This window comes from Ctenopharyngodon idella, chromosome 20 (genome assembly GCF_019924925.1).
Source record: "Ctenopharyngodon idella isolate HZGC_01 chromosome 20, HZGC01, whole genome shotgun sequence".
Lineage (NCBI taxonomy): Eukaryota > Metazoa > Chordata > Actinopteri > Cypriniformes > Xenocyprididae > Ctenopharyngodon > Ctenopharyngodon idella.
The window spans coordinates 3237089-3260339 of record NC_067239.1 but is presented as its reverse complement, the minus strand read 5'-3'; the positions used below and the strand labels follow the sequence as shown (position 1 = coordinate 3260339).

The 23251-nt window shown below is 37.2% G+C and overlaps 4 protein-coding genes across 4 annotated transcripts; all 4 read right to left on the bottom strand.

The window, feature by feature from the left end:
• Nucleotides 1-1505: 1505 nt before the first annotated feature.
• Nucleotides 1506-3933, bottom strand: LOC127501847 (desmoglein-4-like). Its single transcript, XM_051874077.1, has one exon. It carries the CDS (start codon nt 3927-3929, stop codon nt 3036-3038), a length of 894 nt encoding a protein of 297 aa, XP_051730037.1. The 5' UTR covers nt 3930-3933; the 3' UTR covers nt 1506-3035.
• A 1290-nt stretch (nt 3934-5223) lies between these two features.
• Nucleotides 5224-6843, bottom strand: LOC127501848 (desmoglein-2-like). Its single transcript, XM_051874078.1, has 3 exons — nt 5861-6843; nt 5654-5772; nt 5224-5550 (listed from the first exon to the last, which is right to left on the bottom strand). The coding sequence occupies exons 1-3, from the start codon at nt 6192-6194 to the stop codon at nt 5233-5235; spliced, it is 771 nt and encodes a 256-aa protein (XP_051730038.1). The 5' UTR covers nt 6195-6843; the 3' UTR covers nt 5224-5232.
• Nucleotides 6844-6880: 37 nt separating this feature from the next.
• LOC127502611 (desmoglein-4-like) lies at nt 6881-9701 on the bottom strand. Its single transcript, XM_051875637.1, has 3 exons — nt 9606-9701; nt 9328-9513; nt 6881-8717 (listed from the first exon to the last, which is right to left on the bottom strand). The coding sequence occupies exons 1-3, from the start codon at nt 9699-9701 to the stop codon at nt 8118-8120; spliced, it is 882 nt and encodes a 293-aa protein (XP_051731597.1). The 3' UTR covers nt 6881-8117.
• Nucleotides 9702-19208: 9507 nt separating this feature from the next.
• LOC127501844 (uncharacterized) lies at nt 19209-23222 on the bottom strand. The gene is made up of 2 exons (XM_051874075.1): nt 22941-23222; nt 19209-22675 (listed from the first exon to the last, which is right to left on the bottom strand). Exons 1-2 carry the CDS (start codon nt 23220-23222, stop codon nt 21419-21421), a joined length of 1539 nt encoding a protein of 512 aa, XP_051730035.1. The 3' UTR covers nt 19209-21418.
• Between the last annotated feature and the right edge of the window lie 29 nt (nt 23223-23251).

Below are 23251 nucleotides of genomic sequence, written 5' to 3'. Positions count from 1 at the left end.
CGGTGAAATATTTCTGGGCAGCACAAATTTGAGGGTCTGAGCTATTATTGACAGTTCAAAGAAAAGTGTACAGATACCCCTTGAGAGGCGAGTGCACACTTGTTTTTCACATATTTTCATGTGCTAGCTGTATTGCTAAAGGCATTGAATCTATAAGTCTATAAACAGCAGAATTCCTTTGCTTGTGAGCAGATTCATAACACATTCACAACTGGCCCACACTGTAAAAAAATTGCCAGGAATTTACAGGATTAAGAAGTATTATTTTACAATAAATTAATGTAGTCAGAAATTTACTGTGAAATTAATGTATGCTGGATCTTACAAATTACTGTGAATGAACAGCAAATGATGCTAACATCATGGTAATTTACTGCTCATTTTTACTGTGAATTCACATGATAAAGCCTTTAACCATGCCACTGTAAGAAAATATATTGTTTACCACTGTAAGTCGCCACAATGGTGATCAGTGCTCCATTTGCTTGTGGTCTTGGACCTTGTATATTCATATTGAAATGTCTGATCTAGCCAAGTCAGAAGTGTAACAAATGAAAACATTTGTTAAAATGATGACAAGCTCGAATATAAAATAAATTAATTGGCTGATTACAAGTTAGTAAAATAATAGTAGCGTTATTTAATTGTTTGTAGATGGAAATTTCACAGTAGTGAAGCAGCTGCTGAGATTCGTCTTTGAAAGATGATATCAACTTGCAACACAAGATTTTTTTCTTCCATCACCTAATGATGCACAGACATCAGTACTCGACATACAAATACTCAATTCAGCTATAAGACATCTTTACAGAGCACAATAGTGTATTATATTCAGCTCAATTTAGTTCAATGTTGATTCAATTAAGTTCAATAACTATTTGGGTAAGTGTGCTTGGTTTTTTAAAGCTACAAAAACTGTACAACTTAATTTTTCAAAGATGCATAGTTTATATTAAGTTTAAGAGATACAACATTTATTTATTTGTATTTTCTGGATGTCGTTTGTAAAAAAAAAACAACAAAAAAATTTTTTCTCAGGAACAAGGGCCTTTGAAAGGACAGGATGTTTCTGCACTGACTCGTTTTCTTAATACTATCTGATACAAAATGAGATGTGATCAGATATGTTTAAACATGAACATGATAGTTGCAACTGTCAGGCATGCTCTGATCATTGTGATTCACATGATCCAGTTTGAATTGGGCAAAGCATGGGAACTGGATGCTTTGTAGGCCTCTTAAATCATAAGTGACAAAGTCTAATGTTTGCTGAAAGTTGTCATGCTCATACTTCAGCTCATACCCTGTGGCATGAGGTTAGTTAGTTGCAGGTTTATGACTGCAATTGAAAACTGCTGGTAAGGCAGGTTTCAGCAGGTAGCGTGAAAAGAGAAAATTAGATTTGTTTTTGAAACAGCTCCTCAGGGTTAACGAGTAAGCTGTCAAGCTGACAACACATGACTCACAGCAGTAACAAATGGGAAAAACAAGACTCTGCAGAACTGGAGCATTAAAGGACTTTATTAAAGATTATTGTCTGAAATCCCCCTAATAAAAGATTTTCATTAATTCATGCAGAAAAAAAAAAAAATCACCACTGGATCACCAGAATCACCAGTAAACAAGAAAATAGATGAGTCACTGTGTAAAAACACATTTGGAAGTAAAAAAAAAAAAGAGGAAAAAAATTGATCAATTATTGGCAAATGTTATATAGCATTTTTTTTTTCTTAATTTTACGAAAAGTTTTTTGGCCCTTTGCCATTTTATTGATGGTTAAAAAAAAAATAGAGAAATAAGAAGAAATGATTGTGAGAATGTCAGGAAGACACCCCAGCTAACCTGGAACACTTTCAGAACATTCTGGCAAGGTTCTCCCAACATTATTAACAAACATTATTCCAGTAACATTAATAGAAGGTTCATTTAAAGTTATCTAGTCTTTAAAAATGTTCTCAAAATGTTAGCACAAAAACATTATTTATACATCATCCATGGAAAGTTTTCTCCTAAGTTGGATGTTTGTTGGACGTCTAACATTCTTTAAACTTTTTTCAGAAAACTTTCAAAAGTTACGTTCCCATAATGTTTGAAGAATGATAAAATGGAATGTTTCCTTAATATTTGCATAAAAATGTTTTTTTTTTTTTTTTTTTTTTTTTTTAAACAAATTCAAACCCTCACTTCCTGGGTGAGCATTAATGTGCCTGGATTTCTTACTTTCCTATGCTTATTTTACAGTTTCTTCCCACGGGCCATCTCCATCTGTAACACTTAGCTCACACAGTGTTCTTTACTGTTCACTCTCCCTCAAATTATTCCTCCTTCAGCTGTCAGAACATCTGGCCACATGTGTGTCAGTGTGAATGCTGAAGAACCTCAAGGCCAAATGGTCCAGATGGTGTCTGCATAGACACACCCTTCTCTGACGGACTGAACAGCGCAAGAAATTCTATCTATCTATCAATCTATCTATCATCTATCTATCATCAGGGGTGTAACGGAACATGTACTCATCCTGAATCGTCATGGTATGGGCGTCACGGTTCGGTCCATACATTCAGACGACAAAAACAGTCGACACAGGCGATCCACACTCCAATCCAGAAGGGTGTGTACGTAGTAATGCAACGCTGTTTGCTAACCGCCACCACAGGAAAAAGCGCAGAAGAAGAAAACAATCTGTGCATAGATATGTTTACATGTAATCTCTCAACTAGTGTTTCAACTGCAGAAAGACAACAGCTTGAGAATAATATTTAACGTAGCATTATATCTACCTCAGGCAAGTCATTTAGTATCCACAGTATGTTACTTCACTAGAGAAATGAACTCTAGAGGAAGCATCTCACTATCTATCTATCTATCTATCTATCTATCTATCTATCTATCTATCTATCTAATCATTTTTTTTGTAAAATATGGCAAAACATTTATAGTCACAGCACTATACTCCAACTTGACCCGTTTTTTCTCAAATCAGGCTTAATTTTGGACTGTGTCATGGGTGCTTGTCTTATTGGATCTTCTCTTATCTATTTAGATGACACAGTATCTTTTAGTTCAGCCTTCACTACTTTGGTACCTAACGACTCAGATGGTGTTTTCTTTTTATGTTTTTTGGCCAGTGCTGGAACATCAGCAAGCAGCAATGGTGGTCTTCCAGTTTCCTTTTCTACTGCTTTCTCAGGAAAATGTGTCTGCATTAGCAGTACACCTCCAGGCGCTCCAATGGGAGATGAGACGGGGCTAAATCCCAGCACTGCCTCCTGTTCCTGTACTTCCGTTTGCAACTGAATCGGCTTATGAGCAGCCACAGGGGCTCCATTTATCACATACATTGCCTGCTGTCCTCTGCTTAGCGTCGCCTGTGAAACGTTTCTGCCTTGCAGTATCAAACCTTCCGTCCCAGGGTTGCCATTTATTACATACAAACCCTGAGTAGGGCTCTCAACAAAAACTGTGTTTGGCATTTGCTGCTCCACCAGGTAGAATAGAGGCTGCTGTTGCACGAAAAGTGTCTGGCTTGCTTTGGCACTTGGAAGTGTGGCTGATTTATTAACCGTCTCGACTTTGGTAACAGAGCTTTGCTGTACCTGTTGTGGAGGTGGAGTGGTTTTGGTAACCTGGATGGTGCTAGTGCTGGTGCTCTCGCTTTTGTAGCTGGTTTCAACCGATTTGACTACTTGCTCAGTTTTGGGAGGCTTTGGAGGACGGCATATGTCCGCTAATGTAAGGAACTTTGACCCAAGGTTGTTAAGGAACTCCAGGTCATTGTCAGACTCAAGGAGGCTGCAACAACCAACAGAGCCAGCAGGGGTGTCTTGACCCTCATACTCGTACCCCAGAAGACTGTCTGTCAGGGGAGGCTTTGCTGCAGCACAGCTTGCTTTCTGCAATAAAGAATCAAATGAAAATTCTGTCATCATTTATATAGCCTTAAGTCATCCCAAACCTGTATTTATTGAACACAAAAAGTGAGTTTTTGAAGAATATCCTGGCCACTGTTTTCAATATAACATAAGTAAATGAGTCTGGGGATGTCAAACAAGATTGGAAAAGCACTATAAAAGTATTCAGGGCTTGACATTAACTTTTTCACTCACCAGCCACTGTGGCTAGTGGTTTTCCAAAGTTACTAGCCACGCAGCATTTTCACTGGCCACAATTTGACATCGATACCATGGGGAAAAATTGCCATATAGATATTTTTAATATTATTTCACAATTTGGCAGCAGGTATATTAGGTTGACCTGACACACAGATCCATTATACTGTTACACATGCGTTTTCTTTCTCAACTGTTTACATTCACTTAAAACATAACTGACTGTGTTTACGTGAATACTCATTTATTATTAATACTCAGTTAGAATACGGCATTTTGATATTATTTTGTGTGTATTTGAATGTTTAAGCACAGTAAGCATCAAAAAAGAACTCAATTTAGTACTGAGAGGCGGCTTTTTGCAGGAATGAGTAAAATTATGTGCAATACGCACAATCCCATGCCAAAATTCAAGCCCTGTTACACCAACAATATTCATCCCGAGACTGGTTTGTGTGTCAACTCGCTGTCTCTGCAGAAAATGAGTATTGGATGCATTTCAGATATTTCAGTATCGATATGTATTGAAAAATTTATATTTTTGACAACACTACATTGCACTTAGTTTATTATTTCAGAAGCCTTTTTAAAAGGCTACGATTGAAAAATGTATTTTATATATAAATTTCAACCCGCCAAAGTATCTAGTAGGAGTGACTGTGTTACACACCACTGCTGAAATCCACCCGCATTTGGCAGGATGGCGGGTGTTAATGTCAAGCCCTGAATGTATTGCAAAAATGGTCAAAATTACTTATATTCCAAGTCATTTTACTCAAAAGAATGATTCGTTCATGAATCAGGCATTGCTACTTCGTTCATAAACATGCCAAAAAGAGCTAGGATGGATGTCAAGATGTTTATCGAATAAGACATGGAAAATAGTCATATGGACCCCTTTTATGATATTTTTATGGTGTATGATTTTTCATTTTGAAGCTTGACAGCCCCAGTCCTCATTCACTTTCATTATATTGGAATGATTTCCCAAGGTATTCCTTAAAAAAATTCACTTCTTATTTTCCACAGAATAGTCATACAAACGCTATGCAGGGAAATCGTGATCACAATTGTTATTACATTAATTAAAACATGAATAAGATGCTTCAAAACATAGATAATCTCATACCTGAGAGAAGTATTCATTGAGGAATTCATCTCCCACTGCCATATCCCCCAAAATATCCTGTTTTTCATGCACGAGTGTTGCAGAGTAGAGAGCACTAGCGCGCTGATTGGCTGTTAAAAGGGTGTTTTGCCGGTACCAAAACCTGCCATCAGTTTCTGTAAACCCATCGTTTGTTTCCTGGTTGAACATTTTGCTGTCATTAGCAACACTTGCTTGAAAGGGCCTTGAGGATACAGTGTTGGAAACCTTGAGATCCTGGAACAGTTGTTTTTTGGGTATTGTATCAACAGGACTGCTGAGAAGAGGAACCGCCTATATACAAAATCAAGTTGACGCGTTGTAAGTGTGTTTTTTGATATAAACTCAAGTTGTAATTTTAAATTTGAATCTGAGTAAATAGCTTCTGAGTAAATACCTTGTCCTCCCCTATGCCTTCAGTGTGATATGAAATAAGACATTCTTTTGCATCAAAGGGCAAATCTGTGAACTCGCTCACGGTCCCACACTGGCAGAAGATCAGTAGGAAGGGTACCACTGAAAGTGCAAGCAACACAGCATTTGTATTATAAGCTCTATAAGGATGAAAAGCTGTACAAATGTGTTGCACACACGGATAACTCACGCAGGAGCAGAGCTGCACCGCTGAGGAACAAGCCAATGGCTGGTGTTCCTATTTTGAACGGGAAGCCACGTTGCGCGGCTATCCTCGGCCCACATGAGCCTGTTTTCTCACAGGTGCACACTTCTACCTCAAACTTTTGGCTGTCTGGACAGGACAGACCCTGAGCGTCAGAGATCTTCACTGTCAGCTTATAGATGCCTTGCCACAAAGCCTCATGTGCATGAAAGCTCACAGTTGTTCCTACAAATAAGAGAGAATTACACTCTGCTAACTGCATTCGAGTTTGTCCAGTCTTGTATGTTTTAAGTGAATAAACCTGCTTTGTCTTTACCATTTATAGGCACCATCTCCCATTTTCCCACACTCTCCTCTTCTATCAGAACAAACTGGAAAGGTGCGGCATTTGGATCAGCGTCCTCATCGAAAGCCGTGACATTTATCACTTTATTATTTTCACAAGTTTGATGATAGGTGCTGGTCAATGTAGGGCAGTGGTCATTTGAGTCTTCCACCTTTAATGCTATTGTCCCAGTAGCTGTCTTAGCTGGCACATCTAAAAATGTTGAAAGAAATGTAGACATTTTAAAGGAACACAACCGATAGAATAAATGTTTGATGTTCAATGATTTAGAACAATGGTTTCAAAATTGTAACAATACAAATATTAATATAAGTATCTAAATATTATCAATTAAATATATAGATATTTAATAAATATTAGATTCTGTAAATATTAATGTAATGCAATGATCAAGATGATTAATCAAGATAATTTAAATCAATCTAAGATTGATTAAATATCTAAATATTTAAAGCATAATGAATATTTAAAAAACAATATTTAGATACTTATTAACATTTACATATTTACAACATATTAATTATTTACAGAGAAAAAAAAAAAAAACATACAAAAAAATATTTAACATCCTTCTGTTACAAAACCACCCAGTCCAAACACCTTCAAATGTAGTTTAACAGGTTCTCTCTGTTTTTTTTTTCACCTTGGTAGGCTTGGAACAGACATGAAACCTGAAAAATGATGCTTGCCTTGAGTCATGCAGATAATCTTTGCGAAGTAGGTTCCATTGACCAAAAACTTTGATTCTCGATCAGGAACCTTTGTCAGTTTAATCTCAGCAGTTTCTTCATCAATGGTTAACCAGTTATCAGGATCATGACCTTTAGCATACCTGGGTATTCAATTAATGATCAAAACAATAACATGAAAACAGTGGATCAAAGATTATTAGGCCCCCATATAAACAATGCTATTTGATAATCAATTATAGCAATGATAGAAATCAATAATATCTATCTTTATTTACAAATATAATCAATGAATATAATTCTGTATTGAAACTTAATCTAAAATCATTAATATACTTAACATTAATATACCAACTAGCTGTACACTTTATAACACTGCGTCCTAACCAAACGCGACGCGAAAAGATTCGAGTGACAAGCAGTGACGCGACTAAATCAATCAAAAACCACATCCAATCAGAAGAGCGTGAGGGCGGGCTCTCTTGGGAAGCACACGGCAGTCACAATGAAATGGATGAGTACATAATCAAATTCATAAATATTACACAATTTAAATATTATTTGAAGTACATCCAGAGTGACTAAAACCATTTTTATCATATAATACACTTGCTCGTTCACAAGGAGTTGACAGTTTGAACGTTCCTGTGCTGTGCCCATTATTTTCACGATCTGAGGTTACTTTCAGCATATGTTGGTTAGGTATGTTTTGAAGCATGGAAGCTGGTTTGAGCTGGTTTATGCTGGTTTAGTCTGGTCAAGTGCTGGTCCTAAGCTGGTCCTGAGCTGGAGCTAGTTGGACCACCACTTGACCAGCTTAAACCAGCTCATGACCAGCTAAGAACCAGTATAAACCAGCTCAAACCAGCTTCCATGCTTCAAAACATACCTAACCACCTAACCTGTTTTTTTCAACAGGGCTACAAAGCAGAGAACACAAAATGATATTCAAACGGACATTAGACGCTTTTAACAATAAATAAAGCACATATACAGTACTTGAGATTATCATTGCCATACTTTGTGTTGTTGTTGAAGCCGCGTCGTCGCAGAAACCGTTTCTAAAATAGAATCATCGCATGTCGCTAGTTGCAGCTAGTCAGGACAAAACTCTGATTAACATGGGAATGATACCTTTTATCACGTGTAGTTAGGACACGGTGTAATACCATTCATTACTTTGAAAAAGTGACCTTGGTATCAAAGCTCACCTCACATTTTCAGCTGGTTCTCCAGTATCACCATCCAAAGCAGCATAGGTGCCCAGCACTATTGGGAAGTCTTCATTATCTGGATCTTCTGACACTGGGAAGTCTTTTAAAGAAGGTGAGAATCTAGGGCCATCGGGTAGGTTATTTACACTAATCTTAACTGGGTAACCTTTCCCAGCTGGTTTTTTATCAGGCTCAGATCCAGGTTTGCCAGAAGGTTTAGTGCCCGGTTTTGTTCCTGGTTTAGACCCAGGCTTGACACCAGGTGAGGGGCCAGGTTTGGCTCCAGGCTTACCATCAGGTTTAAGTCCAATATTACCACCCGCATCTACTCCGACATCCACTCCAGCACCCAAATCCACTCCTGCATAGAGTCCAGCATCCAGTCCAGCATCTACTCCCACATCTAACCCTACTCCTAACCCCGCTCCCAATCCTGCTCCCATCCCGGCCCCTGCTCCTAAGCCCGCTCCAGCCCCTGGTCCATCCTTGTCCAGATTAACGTCCACCTCTAAAGCACTTCCGTTTATAAAAGGAGCTACATTTGATATAACCAAACTGAGGTCCAAGTCCTTTACCTTTTCAAAATCAACAGGCTTCAGACAAGCAGATAGACATGGAAAAGAAAAAAAGGGATATGAATAAGACATGTCTCAGAGTTGATGACATACAAGAAAAAGTGATTAAAAAAAAAAGAAAAAACTAGTTTAAAATGCTTGTACCAAGTGAAAAATAAAATTACTAATAAATAATAGTATAATAAAATAATATTATAATAATAAATAATAAACTTTTTAAATATATATTTTCTCAATGCATATTTGATCATATATACACAGTGTGTGTATAATTATATTTAATTATGTCATATTAATATTATTATTAATATCTTCATTATGATATCAGGACAGTTGTACCATCCTGACACGTTTTAACTTACAATTATAATAATAATAATAATACAATTAAAAATATTCTCATCATAGAAGAGGTGTATTAAAGTCATGTATGAATTTGCATTTGTAATGTATTTTTGAATGAATTGAGAGATTATTTATTTTATTTGTTTATTTGGATCCCCATTAGCCACTACCTAGATAGTGGCTAATCTTCCAACACTGAATTCAGAGATGTCAAGTCATTGAGCCCTCAACAAATAGTATAATATGAAAGGGTGATTATTTCCATATAAGAAAAAGCATTCACCTTGACAAGTTTTAGAATTCCCTCATTCGTTTTAGGGTCTGTTTCAATAGTGAAGAGATCGTCTTCATTTCCTTTGATAATATCAAACACTGCCAGCCAGTTATCAGTGAATTCCAGATCCTTGTCCAGGGCTTTAATTCTCATGACAACCACATCAGTCACACCTTCATCAACATTGCCTGAATACTAACAGAGGAAAGAACAACTGATACTATAGCACAAAAAACATTTATATGTCATTAAATAACCACAGCTTGCAGGACATTTTAAGATCTTACCTGTTCTTTCTCAAGAGTGGGAACATTGTCATTTATGTCCAAAATATGAATTTGCACAGTGCCTGTTCCTGTGTTTCCAGATGGATCTCCATACATATCAGCTCCCTGAACTATTAAAGTATATATGTTGTGTCTCTGTAAAAGAGAATTGGCCAAAATCCTGAATTTAAATGATCATGCAGTTTAAATGTTATGCAGTGCCAGTTTTCATATCAGTTAGCCTACCTCTCGATCCAGGGTTTTCTCCTTCACATAGACTTTCCCAGTTTCTTTATCTATGGAGAACATATATTTGGATTCCGCTGGTGTTTGTTTTACTATACTGTATGCTATTTTGGAATTGATAGTGCCTTGCTCATCTGCGTCAGTAGCTGTTATCTGCATGACAGGTGTTCCTGTAGTTTCATAAGAACATTGACCAAAAAATGTGTCATTTGTATTAAGTATTTATAAAAGGTGGGTGTTCACAAGATGTAATATAAGTCTCTGGTGTCCCCAGAATGTGTCTGAAGTTTCAGCTCAAAATACCCCACAGATCATTTATTATAGATTGTTAAATTTGCCCCTATTTGGGTGTGAGCAAAAACACGCTGTTTTTTGTGTGTCCTTTTAAATGCAAATGAGCTGCTGCTCCTGGCCCCCTTTCCAGAAGAGGGCGGAGCGTTAACAGCTTGCACTTCAGTTGCTCAACAACAACAAAGCTGGAGAATCTCACGCAGCCAAAATGAGGATTGTCAGTAACAGTGTTCAGCCTTACATTGGTCAAACCTGTTCAAACAACTTATAAAATGCATCTGGATGTTTCTGAATGGTTAGTGGATACATTTACGTAGTTGCTGTGGAGTTGATTCAACTCATCGACTAGCATGTGCCGTCGTGTTAATCTTTTGTGCAAATCCAGCGTTGAATTGACCCTCGTTTGTGAAGCAGTCCGGCATAAAATGACGGCATGGCAACAACACTCTACTACAACAACTCTTCCTCTTCTCTAAGGCAGCCCAACATGGCCTCACTCCCTTTGTTGCGTCTTCTCGGGGGCAGGGTTTATGTAAATGTTGGGGTTTGTGATGTCACTAACCCGGAAAGAAGCTTGTTGTAGTCCCTACCAGCCGTTTGTTGTAGTCCTTAAACAGAGAATTTTTTTAAAGAAAATATCTCCCTTTGCATTGAACTTTGAGCGTCATAACTTTGGAGATGTTGTTTATGCTCAAACAGCAACATTACACACTAACTAAAGTTGAAAAAGTGAAATCATAATCAATTTAAAACATGATAACTCGCCTATAACAGTTATTATTGGAGCTATAACCTATTAACATCATCAAAAAGTGTGCTATTTTAGGCTAACTTACTAACAATGTATAAAATAGCATTGTGTTTTTAATTCATAACCTTTTAACCTGTAGAACAGAGAAAGCTGTGTGTTTAAGGAAGTTGGGAAACTGCTATGGTTGATTGGGAAACAGAAGGAACAATGTGGTAATAAATGAATGCAACCCACCGATCTTGCTGCTTTCCTTTACAGATCCCCTTTGTAATTTGAATATTGGTGTGTTATCATTCTGATCCTCAACTTTAATCTTCAGCTCAATGTTTTCTTCTGCTATTGTTCCGTTACGAAATGTTGCAATGCCAGTCAACTATACAGAAGGAAAAATTAGAAAAGATATGTGTTTTTCAAGGTCTCTTATTTTAGTCACTATGTGAATCATCATTTCATTCATGAACCTGAGGCACAACTCACATTGTATAAAGATGTTTTCTCTCTGTCGAGCAGGCCGGTGACCCTAACAAAGCCATTTTCTGGATTGATTACAAACAAATTATATGGTGCCTTGTCAGCACCATGACCTCTTAGTCCATATTCCACCATCTGCCAGTTGATATCTTTATCAGACCGGATCTAAAAAGAAGATCAAGACAATATTGAGAACATTAGTGAATATTGAGTATTTAAATGTGTGAATGTAAAAATGGTCACTTTAGCATTGTGGTCAAAATAGGTCCATTGTCAATAGTGTAATAAGCAATGCCGGTACATGACCGGACTTAAAATCACCATGAAATCAAAATGGACAATTCTTTTTCTTTCTTTTTTTAATGGAATATTGCAGTGTTTATTATAAATGATTTATCTGTGCACATCATTTTTTTTAAAAATCTAATTCATGTGCTTTCATAATGTTTAATCAAAATACGTTTCCCTATTGCAGGGACATCTCTTCTGTTCTCTGATGATGTGTTTGCTAGCGCAAGGGCGGGGCAACCTGTCACTCACATGACATCACACCAATAGCAAACCACAACCATCCAATCAATTCCCGATACACAAAATCAAGCCCCGCCCTACATTTTTTCTTGTTCAAGAAGTTTCACTCGGGTATACGTCACAATAGGAAAGAAAAGACCATCGCAATTCCATTTTATGCCGACTTTAACATGCAAAGTAGGCCTACCCATTTTGTTTTAACTTTAATTTTTTTCACAAATGAGTAGTACTACATTAACTGAAAAACCACTGAAAAAAACTACCTAGCTTACCAATTCAGGTTAATATTTACCTAAATGATTTGCATAGTTTTATATGTTGGTAAATCACCAACATTCATCATAAATGAATGTTATAGGATAAATTTGCTTTGATGTAGCAACCATTACATCTGATATGCTAAAATATTACTTTGACAAAAGTTTTTAAAGTAAATGGGTCACTTCCACCCCCTCTATGTGCTTCTCCTTTTCACAGTCTGGCAGAAACGATGGGTGGTTCCAAAATGTATGGTCACATGACAATAAAAGTGTACAGTTGCCAAGATACAGTCAACTTACCCACTGGCTCATCTTACCCCACTCTCCCCTATAGTGCCCTTTTAATATGCTATAGACTTACGTAATTATTATTGTATTGTTGGTGGAACTAAAGAGCTTTTGTGACTCTTGTTTACGATAGTGTATAGGCATAATGAAAATGTGTTTTGGTGTAGATTATAGCCTACTTAATTTATCTCAATTGTTTAGTCACAGCTTGTGTTTTGGTGTTCTGTTTTTAATATAGATTTTAGTCAGTATTTCAGTTATAATACCATTTTTTTCCCCAAACGCTTACACACTAAAAGTAGTACTTAAAGGGTTAGTTCACCCCAAAATGAAAATTCTGTCATTAATTACTCACCCTCATGTCGTTCTACACCTACAAGACCTTCGTTCATCTTCGGAACGCAAAGATATTTTTGATAAAATCCGATTGTTCAGTGAGGCCTCCATTGCCAGCAAGATAATTAACACCTTCAGATGCCCAGAAAGCTACTAAAGACATATTTAAAACAGTTCATGTGACTACATTGGTTCAACCTTAATGTTATGAAGCGACGAGAATACTTTTTGTGCGCCAAAAAAACAAAATAATGACTTTATTCAACAATATCTAGTGATTTGCGATTTCAAAACACTGCTTCATGAAGCTTCGAAGCTTACGAATCATTTGTTTCAAATCAGTGGTTCGGAGAGAGTATCAAACTGCCAAAGTCACGTGAACCATTGAAATTTCTAAATGTTTCGAAGCACGACGTAACGAAGCCTCGTTTACTGAAATCATGTGACTTTGGCAGTTTGATACATGCTCTGAACCACTGATTCAAAACAACTGATTCGTAAAGCTTCGAAGCTTCATGAAGCAGTGCTTTGAAATCACCCATCACTAGATATTGTTGAATAAAGTCATTATTGTTTGTTTTTTTGGAACACAAAAAGTATTTTTGTCGCTTCATAACATTAAGGTTGAACCACTGTAGTCACAGTAGGTGAGTAATTAATGACAGAATTTTCATTTTTGGGTGAACTAACCCTTTAAGGCCCACTCAGTGAAACCATTCAATCATGTACCAAATCTTCAGACCAAGTCTGCAAAACTACAAGCACATTACGAGATTTACACTCAGTTTGCTATTGTAAAACAAACTTTTTGCAAAACTTTAAACACAGTTCTCTAAATTAGACACACCACTCAAATCTAACAGCTCTTGTGGTTCATTTGGGAAGCAGTACCATTTAAAAACCACACTCATTTCCTGATTAACTACGCCCAATGACGAAAGTGTGAAAACTCTTGTACACAATTTGTTCACTTACAAATCAAAACTCTGTTTTGAGAAAGAAAGAAATTATTCTTATATATATCAACAGTTCAGTTCAATACCTGTGTAAAATTGTGCATACATACTGTATATACAGTGTATTTGTGCAAATGTACATGCGAGTGCTATGACAAACTCCTGTACACTCCACTGCACGCTGAACAAGCAAAATACACAAGAGAGTAGTGTTTTACATTTTTCGCATCTGTGTGCAGTTGGGCGGGTATGTGACTAATCATTTTATGTTTGTTTGTAGAGTTACTACACAAAAATACAACTTTTATAATAATTAACAGTTTTGAATGAAGTGTTTGCTTTAGATATGTGTGACATTTTGCATGTTGTGTGCGTGTTTGGTTTTGTGTGTAGAGTTTTGAGAAATGGAGCCATAGTTTCAAAAACTGTGTAAGCAATTTGAAAAAAACTGTAAATACGGGTTTTAGTGAATGTGTGTTTCTCAGAAAGTGCAATCAGAAAAAAAAAAAAAAAAAACAGTCAATATGTTCTGGCGACAGCCCTGTATGAAGGCAGTATTAATTAAAGTGTATGCAATCATGTAAAAAATAAAGGCCTAACTGAAATCCATTTTTAAAAAATGCTTTCAGCTTTTGTTTTGCTGGTCTCAGGAGGATTTATTGAGCAGTATGTAGGGCAGCTTGAAACGGATGAAAATGTGAAGCTTTAAGAACCACTAGATCCAGATCTCAAGTTTTTCAGGTAAATGCACAAACAAGAAAAGCTTGACATTAGGACCACTCAGTGCAAGCATATGCAAAATATGTCTTTGGGTTGTGTACAGAAAAAAAAAAAAACTGTAAAATGCTTACTTTTGCCACGTACTCCTCTTTTGTGTAGTCAACATTTTCATACAGCCTTGTTGGTGGAAGAATCCACTCTCGTTTCCTTCGATTCGATCTGCTGTTGGCTCTTGATGCCTAAAGAATTAGATTTTTTTAGATTGTACGACATTAAGCACATATAACTTCGTTTACCATACATTAAGTATTATTTATTATTACATATATGAAAAATGTATTATTTTATCTGTACTCAACATATATAACTACCTCTAATCCTACAATTAATGTAAAGATCTTTGTGATTTTGTCTTTATACGTTTTAGTGACTATCATCATGTCACGTCAATTTGATCTTCTTTGTCAACTGTTTATGGTTGGCAACTGTTGATGTTGATAAAAATAGATCCAAATGCTATTTTCAAGTGTGTGAACACTAACAACAATGTATTATGGACTATTGGAGCACTGGTGTACTTGTTGTGTACTCTGTGCTTGTAAATGCTTTTGTGAATTATTTATGGCTTGCCATGGCAGCATACCAGATGTGTCAATAGTATTCATGCTTAGAAATGATATACACAGTACCGATCAAAAGTTTGAAAACATTTCTATTTTTTAATACTTTTGAAAGAAGTCTCGTATGCTCATCAAGCCTGCATTTATTTGATCAAAAATACAGAAAAAACAGTGATATTGTGAAATATTGTTACAATTTAAAATAATGGTTTTCTATTTCAATGTACTTTAAAATATAATTTATTTCTGTGACGCAAAGCTGAATTTTCACCAGCCATTACAGTCTTTAGTGTCACATGATCCTTCAGAAATCATTCTTATATGCTGATTTATCAAAATGTTGGAAACAGTTGTGCTGCTTAATGCCTAGTTCTGTCATGAAACTCTAGATGGCACAGGCTGATGGGTTTATGGTGAGTAAGTAAAAAAAAAAAAAAAGGAACAGCATTTATTTAAAATATAAATCTTTTGTAACAATATACACTACTGTTCAAAAGTTTGGGGTCAGTAATTTTTTTTTTCTTTTTTTGAAAGAAATTAATACTTTAATTCAGCAAGGATGTGTTAAAGCTAGATTTTCGCCGCTAGAGATTCCATATTCAAAACAAAGGCGTAGCTTGATGATGCCGAGTTTGAGCGCGGAATCTTTGGAAATGTCGTCTTCACCTCACAGATGTTAGAAAAGAATCAGGGCGGGACTCGAGCAGAAATCATGTTTGTGGATTATTAACGTCACTGTAATATGAAGCAGAGCATGGCCGAGTGATGTTGGAGCTGAAAGAGGCCGCTGGAGCGATTCCTAATGAGAGACGAACGCGACACACGCCTCGCGAGCAGTGGAGCTCTTATTATGCTGCAGTCGCCGCGTTCGCCTCTTCCGGTCAAGCATATGAGGTAACACAGCGCTGTTTATCATATTAGATTCATTTGACTATGTTGAAAATGATGTTATGACGATATTACGGCTGCTGTGAGACACTTGTGGCGCACTGCAATTTTGGACAAAATCAAAGACATATTTTAGAATATCATAATAATAAATGCTGGATGGATTTTAAAATAATATTGTATAATATTGTATGATGGAGAAAATGCTGTATTACTTAGCTACTTGAAAAAATAGTGTTTTTTCTCTGAGGCATGGAAAAACATGGTACTCACTTTTAAGTGAGTCAAGAGAACTAGATTTAAACAGTAAGACTAAACGTGTTGAGCTATATAACAACGGTCTTCTGAACTTTTAGCATTGTGCCCGTTGATTTAGATTATTATGTGCAAGGGAAAGAGAGCAAATACAGCGCTTAGTTTGAAGACCGAGGGAGAAGCTCTCTGCTCGTTCTCTCCTCCAGTTAACATGCGCCCTATCACAAGCGCAGCAGTCTTCTGCAGACTGCATCACTAATAAATAACTCTCAATAACTGACCAAATAAGGTTTTGGCTGCCGCAATGTAGGAAGAACCCTGTATATATACACACTATATTGCCAAAAGTTTTGGGACGCCTGCCTTTACGTGCACATGAACTTTAATGACATCCCATTCTTAATCCGTAGGGTTTAATATGGAGTTGGCCCACCCTTTGCAACTATAACAGCCTCAACTATTCTGGGAAGGCTTTCCACAAGGTTTAGGAGTGTGTTTATGGGAATTTTTGACCATTCTTCTAGAAGCACATTTGTGAGGTCAGGCAGTGATGTTGGCGAGAAGGGTTGAGGTCAGGACTCTGTGCAGGCCAGTCAAGTTCCTCCACACCAAACTCGCTCATCCATGTCTTTATGGACCTTGCTTTGTGCACTGGTGTGCAGTCATGTTGGAACAGGAAGGGGCCATCCCCAAACTGTTCCCACAAATTTGGGAGCATGAAATTGTCCAAAATGTCTTGGTATGCTGAAGCATTAAGAGTTCCTTTCACTGGAACTAAGGGGCCAAGCCCAACCCCTGACAAACAACCCCACACCATAATCCCCCCTCCACCAAACTTTACACTTGGCTCAATGCAGTCAGGCAAGTACCGTTCTCCTGGCAACCGCCAAACCCAGACTTGTCCATCGGATTGCCAGACAGAGAAGCGTGATTCGTCACTCCAGAGAACACGTCTCCGCTGCTCTAGAGTCCAGTGGCGGCGTGCTTTACACCACTGCATCCGACTCTTTGCATTGCACTTGGTGATGTAAGGCTTGGATGCAGCTGCTCGGCCATGGAAACCCATTTCATGAAGCTCTCTACGCACTGTTCTTGAGCTAATCTGAAAGCCACACAAAGTTTGGAGGTCTGTAGCTATTGACTGCAGAAAGTTGGAGACTTCTGCGCACTGTGCGCCTCAGCATGCGCTGACCCCGCTCTGTGATTTTACGTGGCCTACCACTTCATGGCTGAGTTGCTGTTGTTCCCAATTGCTTCCACTTTGTTATGATACCACTAACAGTTGACCGTGGAATATTTAGTAGTGAGGAAATTTCACTAATGGACTTATTGCACAGGTGGCAACCTATCACGGTACCACGCTTGAATTCACTGAGCTCCTGAGAGTGACCCATTCTTTCACAAATGTTTGTAGAAGCAGTCTGCATGCCTAGGTGCACCTTTATACACCTGTGGCCATGGAAGTGATTGGAACACCTGAATTCAATGATTTGGAGGGGTGTCCCAATACCTTTGGCAGTATAGTGTATATATAATTATATATGGGTGTGTGTGTGTGTGTGTGTGTACTGTAAACCTTTCCTCTTTACTGTAAACTGAACTAGTTCTGAATGTGCTGAGGTGACAGTAATGTCTTTTTTTTTTCTTTCTGTCTACTGTAAGAATCCGCTGCTGTAGCACAAAGTGCAAGTTTAAACTTGAGACTGTGCTGCCCACAGGCGTTTTTTATATTAACGGTGGTTATTGTTAGATACCTCTCCCTTCCAGTGATTAAGATAACAATAGGCCACAACAATTAGTGACTGTTATATATTTTTTTTACTATAATGATGTATTTGCTTACATTTTACTGTAATGATGTATTTGCTTACATTTTATATATATATATATATATATATATATATATATATATATATATATATATATATCACTATAAAGTTTTGAGAACTGATCAGACCAAATCTATTTCATTTAACACTGCATAATCTCATACAAAAGCTTTGAAAAAATATAAAATTGTTTCTAAAGAAAAACAGTTTTAAGAGTTAATGTGATCAAGATAGTGTGTGAAGTGTGTATAGTATGTTAATAATTTAAGTGTTTTTCATTATTTGTAATAAATACAATTGCTTAAGTATGTGTGAAAGAAAACAAATTGAGCATGTGAGCATGTCACTCACCACAATCCTGCACAGCAGCAGGACCAAACCTATTCGTCCAAGCCAACCGAGAGACATGACAGCTGTAGGTCAGATGCAAGTGGTCAGACCTTGTTTCTCGTATCTTCTCCGGCCCTTCTTCTCTTTCAGTTCCGAGCTGTTGATCAGAGCTGTGCTTGTGTAGAGGGTTTGAGGAAAGCGTTGGAAGTGGGGGGCAGGTTACTGATCACTTTTTTTGGGTGGGGCATCTGAAACAGCACTTTCTCTTGTACACACCCAAGTGTGAGAGTTTTCTGCTGTGGAGGAGCCCCCTACCACCTCTCTCTCTCTCTTTCCACCCTTCATTTTTTATTCACATTGTGTGATAAAGGATGCTAATACATCATATTTAAACTGTAAAAGACATTTATTGTGTATGTGAGGTTGTGCAAATGTAACATGAAATAGTGTCCCCAAAAAGGAATTTCATGGCATAGATCGCAAAATATCAAAACCAAATCACAAAATGTCACAATACTTCAGTAATGGGCATTGTTTTATCATTTGAAATCTGACAAACCACTTGAAAATGGCTTGTGCTATATTTCTTTAAAAGAAATGGCAGTTGGTGTGATGTTTTGCTACATAACGTAGCTTAAGTGTCTAAATATGTTTCGGTTCCACTAAACAGATGATACTTCAAACACTTTAAAGAACTTTGAGAATTCACCTGTCCTGCAGGTTTATGTGCTACACCTCTCACCGAAATGCAGTCTGCCCTAAGCAAAACATACAGAAAACACCTGACCAGTGTGGTAAAAACATCAGTACAGTTTCATACCACTAGATGGTGTAAATCACAAAATATCACTCTAGCCATATATATATTTATTGCTTTTACAGTGGTAGCAATAGAGGTAACAGCTTCCAAATACATAGCTATGCAATGCAAAACACACATAATTAGAAACAATATGTATTGTAAAAAATGCTATAAAAAAATAAACTTGAATAATTATAGTGTACAATAAACCTGCAGTAATGCTTAAAGTGAATGATTAAGGGAAGTTTTTTGAAGCTACTGAAAAAATAAGACACATTATTATCACATTCACAAGACAACATTGTGTTCAAAAACACTGAGTGGTGTGGTAGATTTTCCAAGACGCACCCGACTCAAGATTACCTGTTCCTGGGGCGTCTCCTAATCGACACCCGAGCGTCTCCTAATCGACACTCAATAAATTTCCTGATCTTTCGGAGCGTCTCCAAATCGACACTCAATAGTACTCGAAGCATCTCCTAATCGACACTCAATAATATATAATCTTTAGGAGCGTCTCCAAATCGACACTCAATAATATCTCGGTCAACGTCTTGACCCTCAAAAACCTAGTGTTCCCTAACCTGACTTGCTGCGCAGCAATAACCAGAGACTCCAGTTTTTGTCCTTCAACGCTTTAATCAATTCCATAGAATCTCTCCCCGAACAAAGGAATACAGCAGGTTTTATAGGATTTCAGGTACATTTCACTGTCAGTATAGCATGATCTATTACTCATAATCATCAATCTTAATATGATTGGTTCAGATTTAAGAAAAACGTCTCAGTTCCTCTGCCCCACTTATTGGCGGAGTAAATTTAGATTAGAACAACTGAATCACAAGATCATCAAAAAATATCACCGGGTTAATAGTTCAGATTACTCAATAGGTTAAAACAATTTTTCAAAGACTATTTTTTATCCTTAGAAGGATGCTGTCTAGCCAGCACAGCAGAATTTTTCCACTTGTTACTACACTCAGTCCTAGTGACTATTTCTCTATTTCAAAGTTAGCTTATTAGGCCCGTAGAAGAAAAGAAATGTTAGTTCATTATTAATTAGTTAAAAATTTCCATCACAGTGGCCATCTTACCAACTCCTTAACTTCAGTGATTATTATTACAATGTACTAAACCACAGTCGTTTCACCAAAGATGTGTTCCACAACAAAAATAGAGAAATATTAAATACAATAGTATCTGTGGTTTTGATTTTTACAGGAACATAACTTTGACTCCTCCTCACTGTTTACAGAAAGCAATTCTATGAATTCCATGGAATCATGTGACTGCATTCTCTTTCGGAACTAACGACTAATAATAATCAACACTCATTTTAAATCAATCAACTTGAATGTTCACATTCAGATGGTTCAAAATGTAATTATTTAATTTATGAAAATAAAAGCTTTACAATATATATAGATACATAATCAGACATAATAAATGGCTACATAATAAATTGTTTAAAGGGATAGTTCGCCCAAAAATTTAAATTCTGTCATTAATTATTCATCCTCATGTCGTTCCAAACCCGCCAGACTTTCGTTTTGAATTAACCTCATTGGTTCTCCCATTTCAAGCAAACATGCTTGCACTTCCATTTATCACAACTGATGTGTGAGCTGATGAATGTTTATATGTGAATAAAAGCCTAAATTCAATCTGTTCATCATATAAAGCGATCGAGTCTCTTCAGAAGATTTGGACTAAACCACTCAATTCATAGGGATTAGTTTTACGATCTCTTTATGAACTTTTTGAAGCATCTAAGTGGTAGTTGTGTAGCTGTCTATGGAGGGACAGAAAGCTCTCAGATTTCGTCAAAAATATCTTAATTTGTATTCCAAAGATAAACTAAAGTCTTACAGGTTTGGAACGACACGAGGGTGAGTAATTAATGACAGAATTTTCATTTTTTGTGTGAACTATCCCTCTAATTTATTGTTAATCAAGTTATTTATTGCCTTATAAAGCATATGTCTAATGTGTTGACCTTTTCTTTGAAATCTGCTCTGTAGAAATAGGATACCTTATCCCGTTGAAAAGTAAAATACAACATTTATTAACAATATTGGCCTTTAAAACAAGTTCAAAACACCCTCCAAAAATGTAGATTTCTCAACAACAACAACAAAAAAAAAGCTCATACCCACTTGTTGTCATTTATTGTCATTAATATTGAGTACTTCTAATTCATCTGATGCCTAAAATAGTTTCTGTGCTTCTCTGAGAGCAAAAAATTGAGAATTGATCACTCCTAAACATTCAGGTGCCTATTTGCTACAAGACTTCTGGATTTTGGTGTCATAACCATTGAAGTCAGAACTTTGGACACTGTAGAGCGGAATAACTGTTTGTTTGCCACCTGAGGCAATCCTGAACTTATGGCAAGTGGGCGCTGATTTGGACCCTCTAGAATAGAGTGACCATTAACCAATAGTCTACTCTGTCCACCTTCCCCTGCTACAATGTTCTGAACACTCGAGAAGGGACCACTTACTAATAGCTGGTTGTTTACTTGACCATTTGCAATTTGAGGCATGCTCACTAGGTTTGGTGCTCCTGGGCCTCCTACTAAAACATTACCTCCATTGACGAGACCCTCTAGAATTGTTACTTTCCCTTGTCCATCATTCTGTGCATTGGAAAAGGACCCATCAGTTACACTTTGGTTCATGTGTACTGCTCCACTCAACTCTTGAGAACTTATTGGGTAAAATTGTTGTGGGCCCATGGGATGATGATTTGGACCTCCAACTAATACCATACCTCCATTGACTGAACCATCTATTAGAGTTACTCTACCCTGCCCATTCTCTCCTGATACAGCCGATCCCACAGGTACTTGTACCATCTGTAGTGAACCAGTTCTATCTAGTTGTTGCTGTGGCATCATTACAAGGTTTTTTTGATTAATCATGACTGGATTTTGAGGTCCAATTTGAGAGTAAAAGATGGAATCACTGATGATGCCCTGCTGTCCACTACCTAACTGTGCAAGTGCATGGCCGTTACCTTGAGTGAGAAGTCTGTCAGCTTCTGCAGTGCCATTAATTATGTAAACACCTTGCCCAAGACCATCATCAGACAAGAAAACATTGTTTTGCATTGGTTGGTTGAACCCATAGTACATAGGCTCCTGTATGACCATCCCCTGACTAGGTGCAGTTTGGACAAGTGGTGACTTAACAGTTATCTCCACAGGACTGGGTTGGACAGTGTTGGTCATGTGATTGGAAGATACTGCAGTAAATGCTGTTGTAGTTGGTGTTGTCTCCACAGTATTTACAGTAACTTTTGGGTCAGCCTGAGACATAGATTGAGTCTGTCTAAATCCACAAACCTCAGCCAAGGTGGTGAACTTTGACCCAAGGTTGTTCAAGAACTCCAGGTCATCGTTGGACTCGTTGTAGCTGCAGTTGTCAATAGAACTGATAACAGATCCTTCACCCTCATAATCATACTCCTTGAATCCTTCCTCTGGAGAATCACACTCTTGTATATACCTACATTTCTGCAAAAGATTGAAAGAAAATGACACTTTCAGTGTAACTTCATGAAGTGTTAAAGGCATAGTTCACCCAAAAATGAAAATCGTCTTATACATATCTTCATGTTGTTCCAAAAGAACTTCATGACTTCATGTTTTGGAGCAACATGACAGTGAAAAAAAAAAAAAAGAAGAAACAATTTTGGGTGAACTATCCCTTTAAATATATATATATAAATGCCTCTATACAATAATATTAATAATAATAATAATAATAATAATAACATACTTGCATGAAGTATTCATTTAGGAATGCTGCATTAAACAAGACCTCATGTTCTTCTTGACGCCTGGCAGAGTTTTCCATGTCTACTCCATCAATATCACAGTAAAAGCCTCTAAATGCACTCTCTTGCGTCATTCCTACCATTTTAGAACTGTTATAGACAGGTTGGTTTGATTGCAGGGCTTTCCCGGAATGATGGAATGATTCCTCCACCATTCTTAAAGGTTCTTTGGACATTTTCATTTCACCACCCCTTCCATTGTTGAGTTTTGGTGGGGTGCTCATCAGAACAGCATCCTGGAAGAGAAACAGAA

Coding starts and splice junctions, on each gene's coding strand:
- LOC127501847 (XM_051874077.1), bottom strand. CDS start 3,929: ATGATGACAGAATTTTCATTTGATTCTTTATTGCAGAAAGCAAGCTGT.
- LOC127501848 (XM_051874078.1), bottom strand. CDS start 6,194: ATGGTAAAGACAAAGCAGGTTTATTCACTTAAAACATACAAGACTGGA. Junction 5,773..5,860: donor CGGTGCAGCTCTGCTCCTGC/GTGAGTTATCCG, acceptor TTGCACTTTCAG/TGGTACCCTTCCTACTGATC. Junction 5,551..5,653: donor AAGGCATAGGGGAGGACAAG/GTATTTACTCAG, acceptor TTTTGTATATAG/GCGGTTCCTCTTCTCAGCAG.
- LOC127502611 (XM_051875637.1), bottom strand. CDS start 9,701: ATGTATGGAGATCCATCTGGAAACACAGGAACAGGCACTGTGCAAATT. Junction 9,514..9,605: donor CCACTCTTGAGAAAGAACAG/GTAAGATCTTAA, acceptor TTCCTCTGTTAG/TATTCAGGCAATGTTGATGA. Junction 8,718..9,327: donor GAATTCTAAAACTTGTCAAG/GTGAATGCTTTT, acceptor GCTTGTCTGAAG/CCTGTTGATTTTGAAAAGGT.
- LOC127501844 (XM_051874075.1), bottom strand. CDS start 23,222: ATGAGCACCCCACCAAAACTCAACAATGGAAGGGGTGGTGAAATGAAA. Junction 22,676..22,940: donor TAAATGAATACTTCATGCAA/GTATGTTATTAT, acceptor AATCTTTTGCAG/AAATGTAGGTATATACAAGA.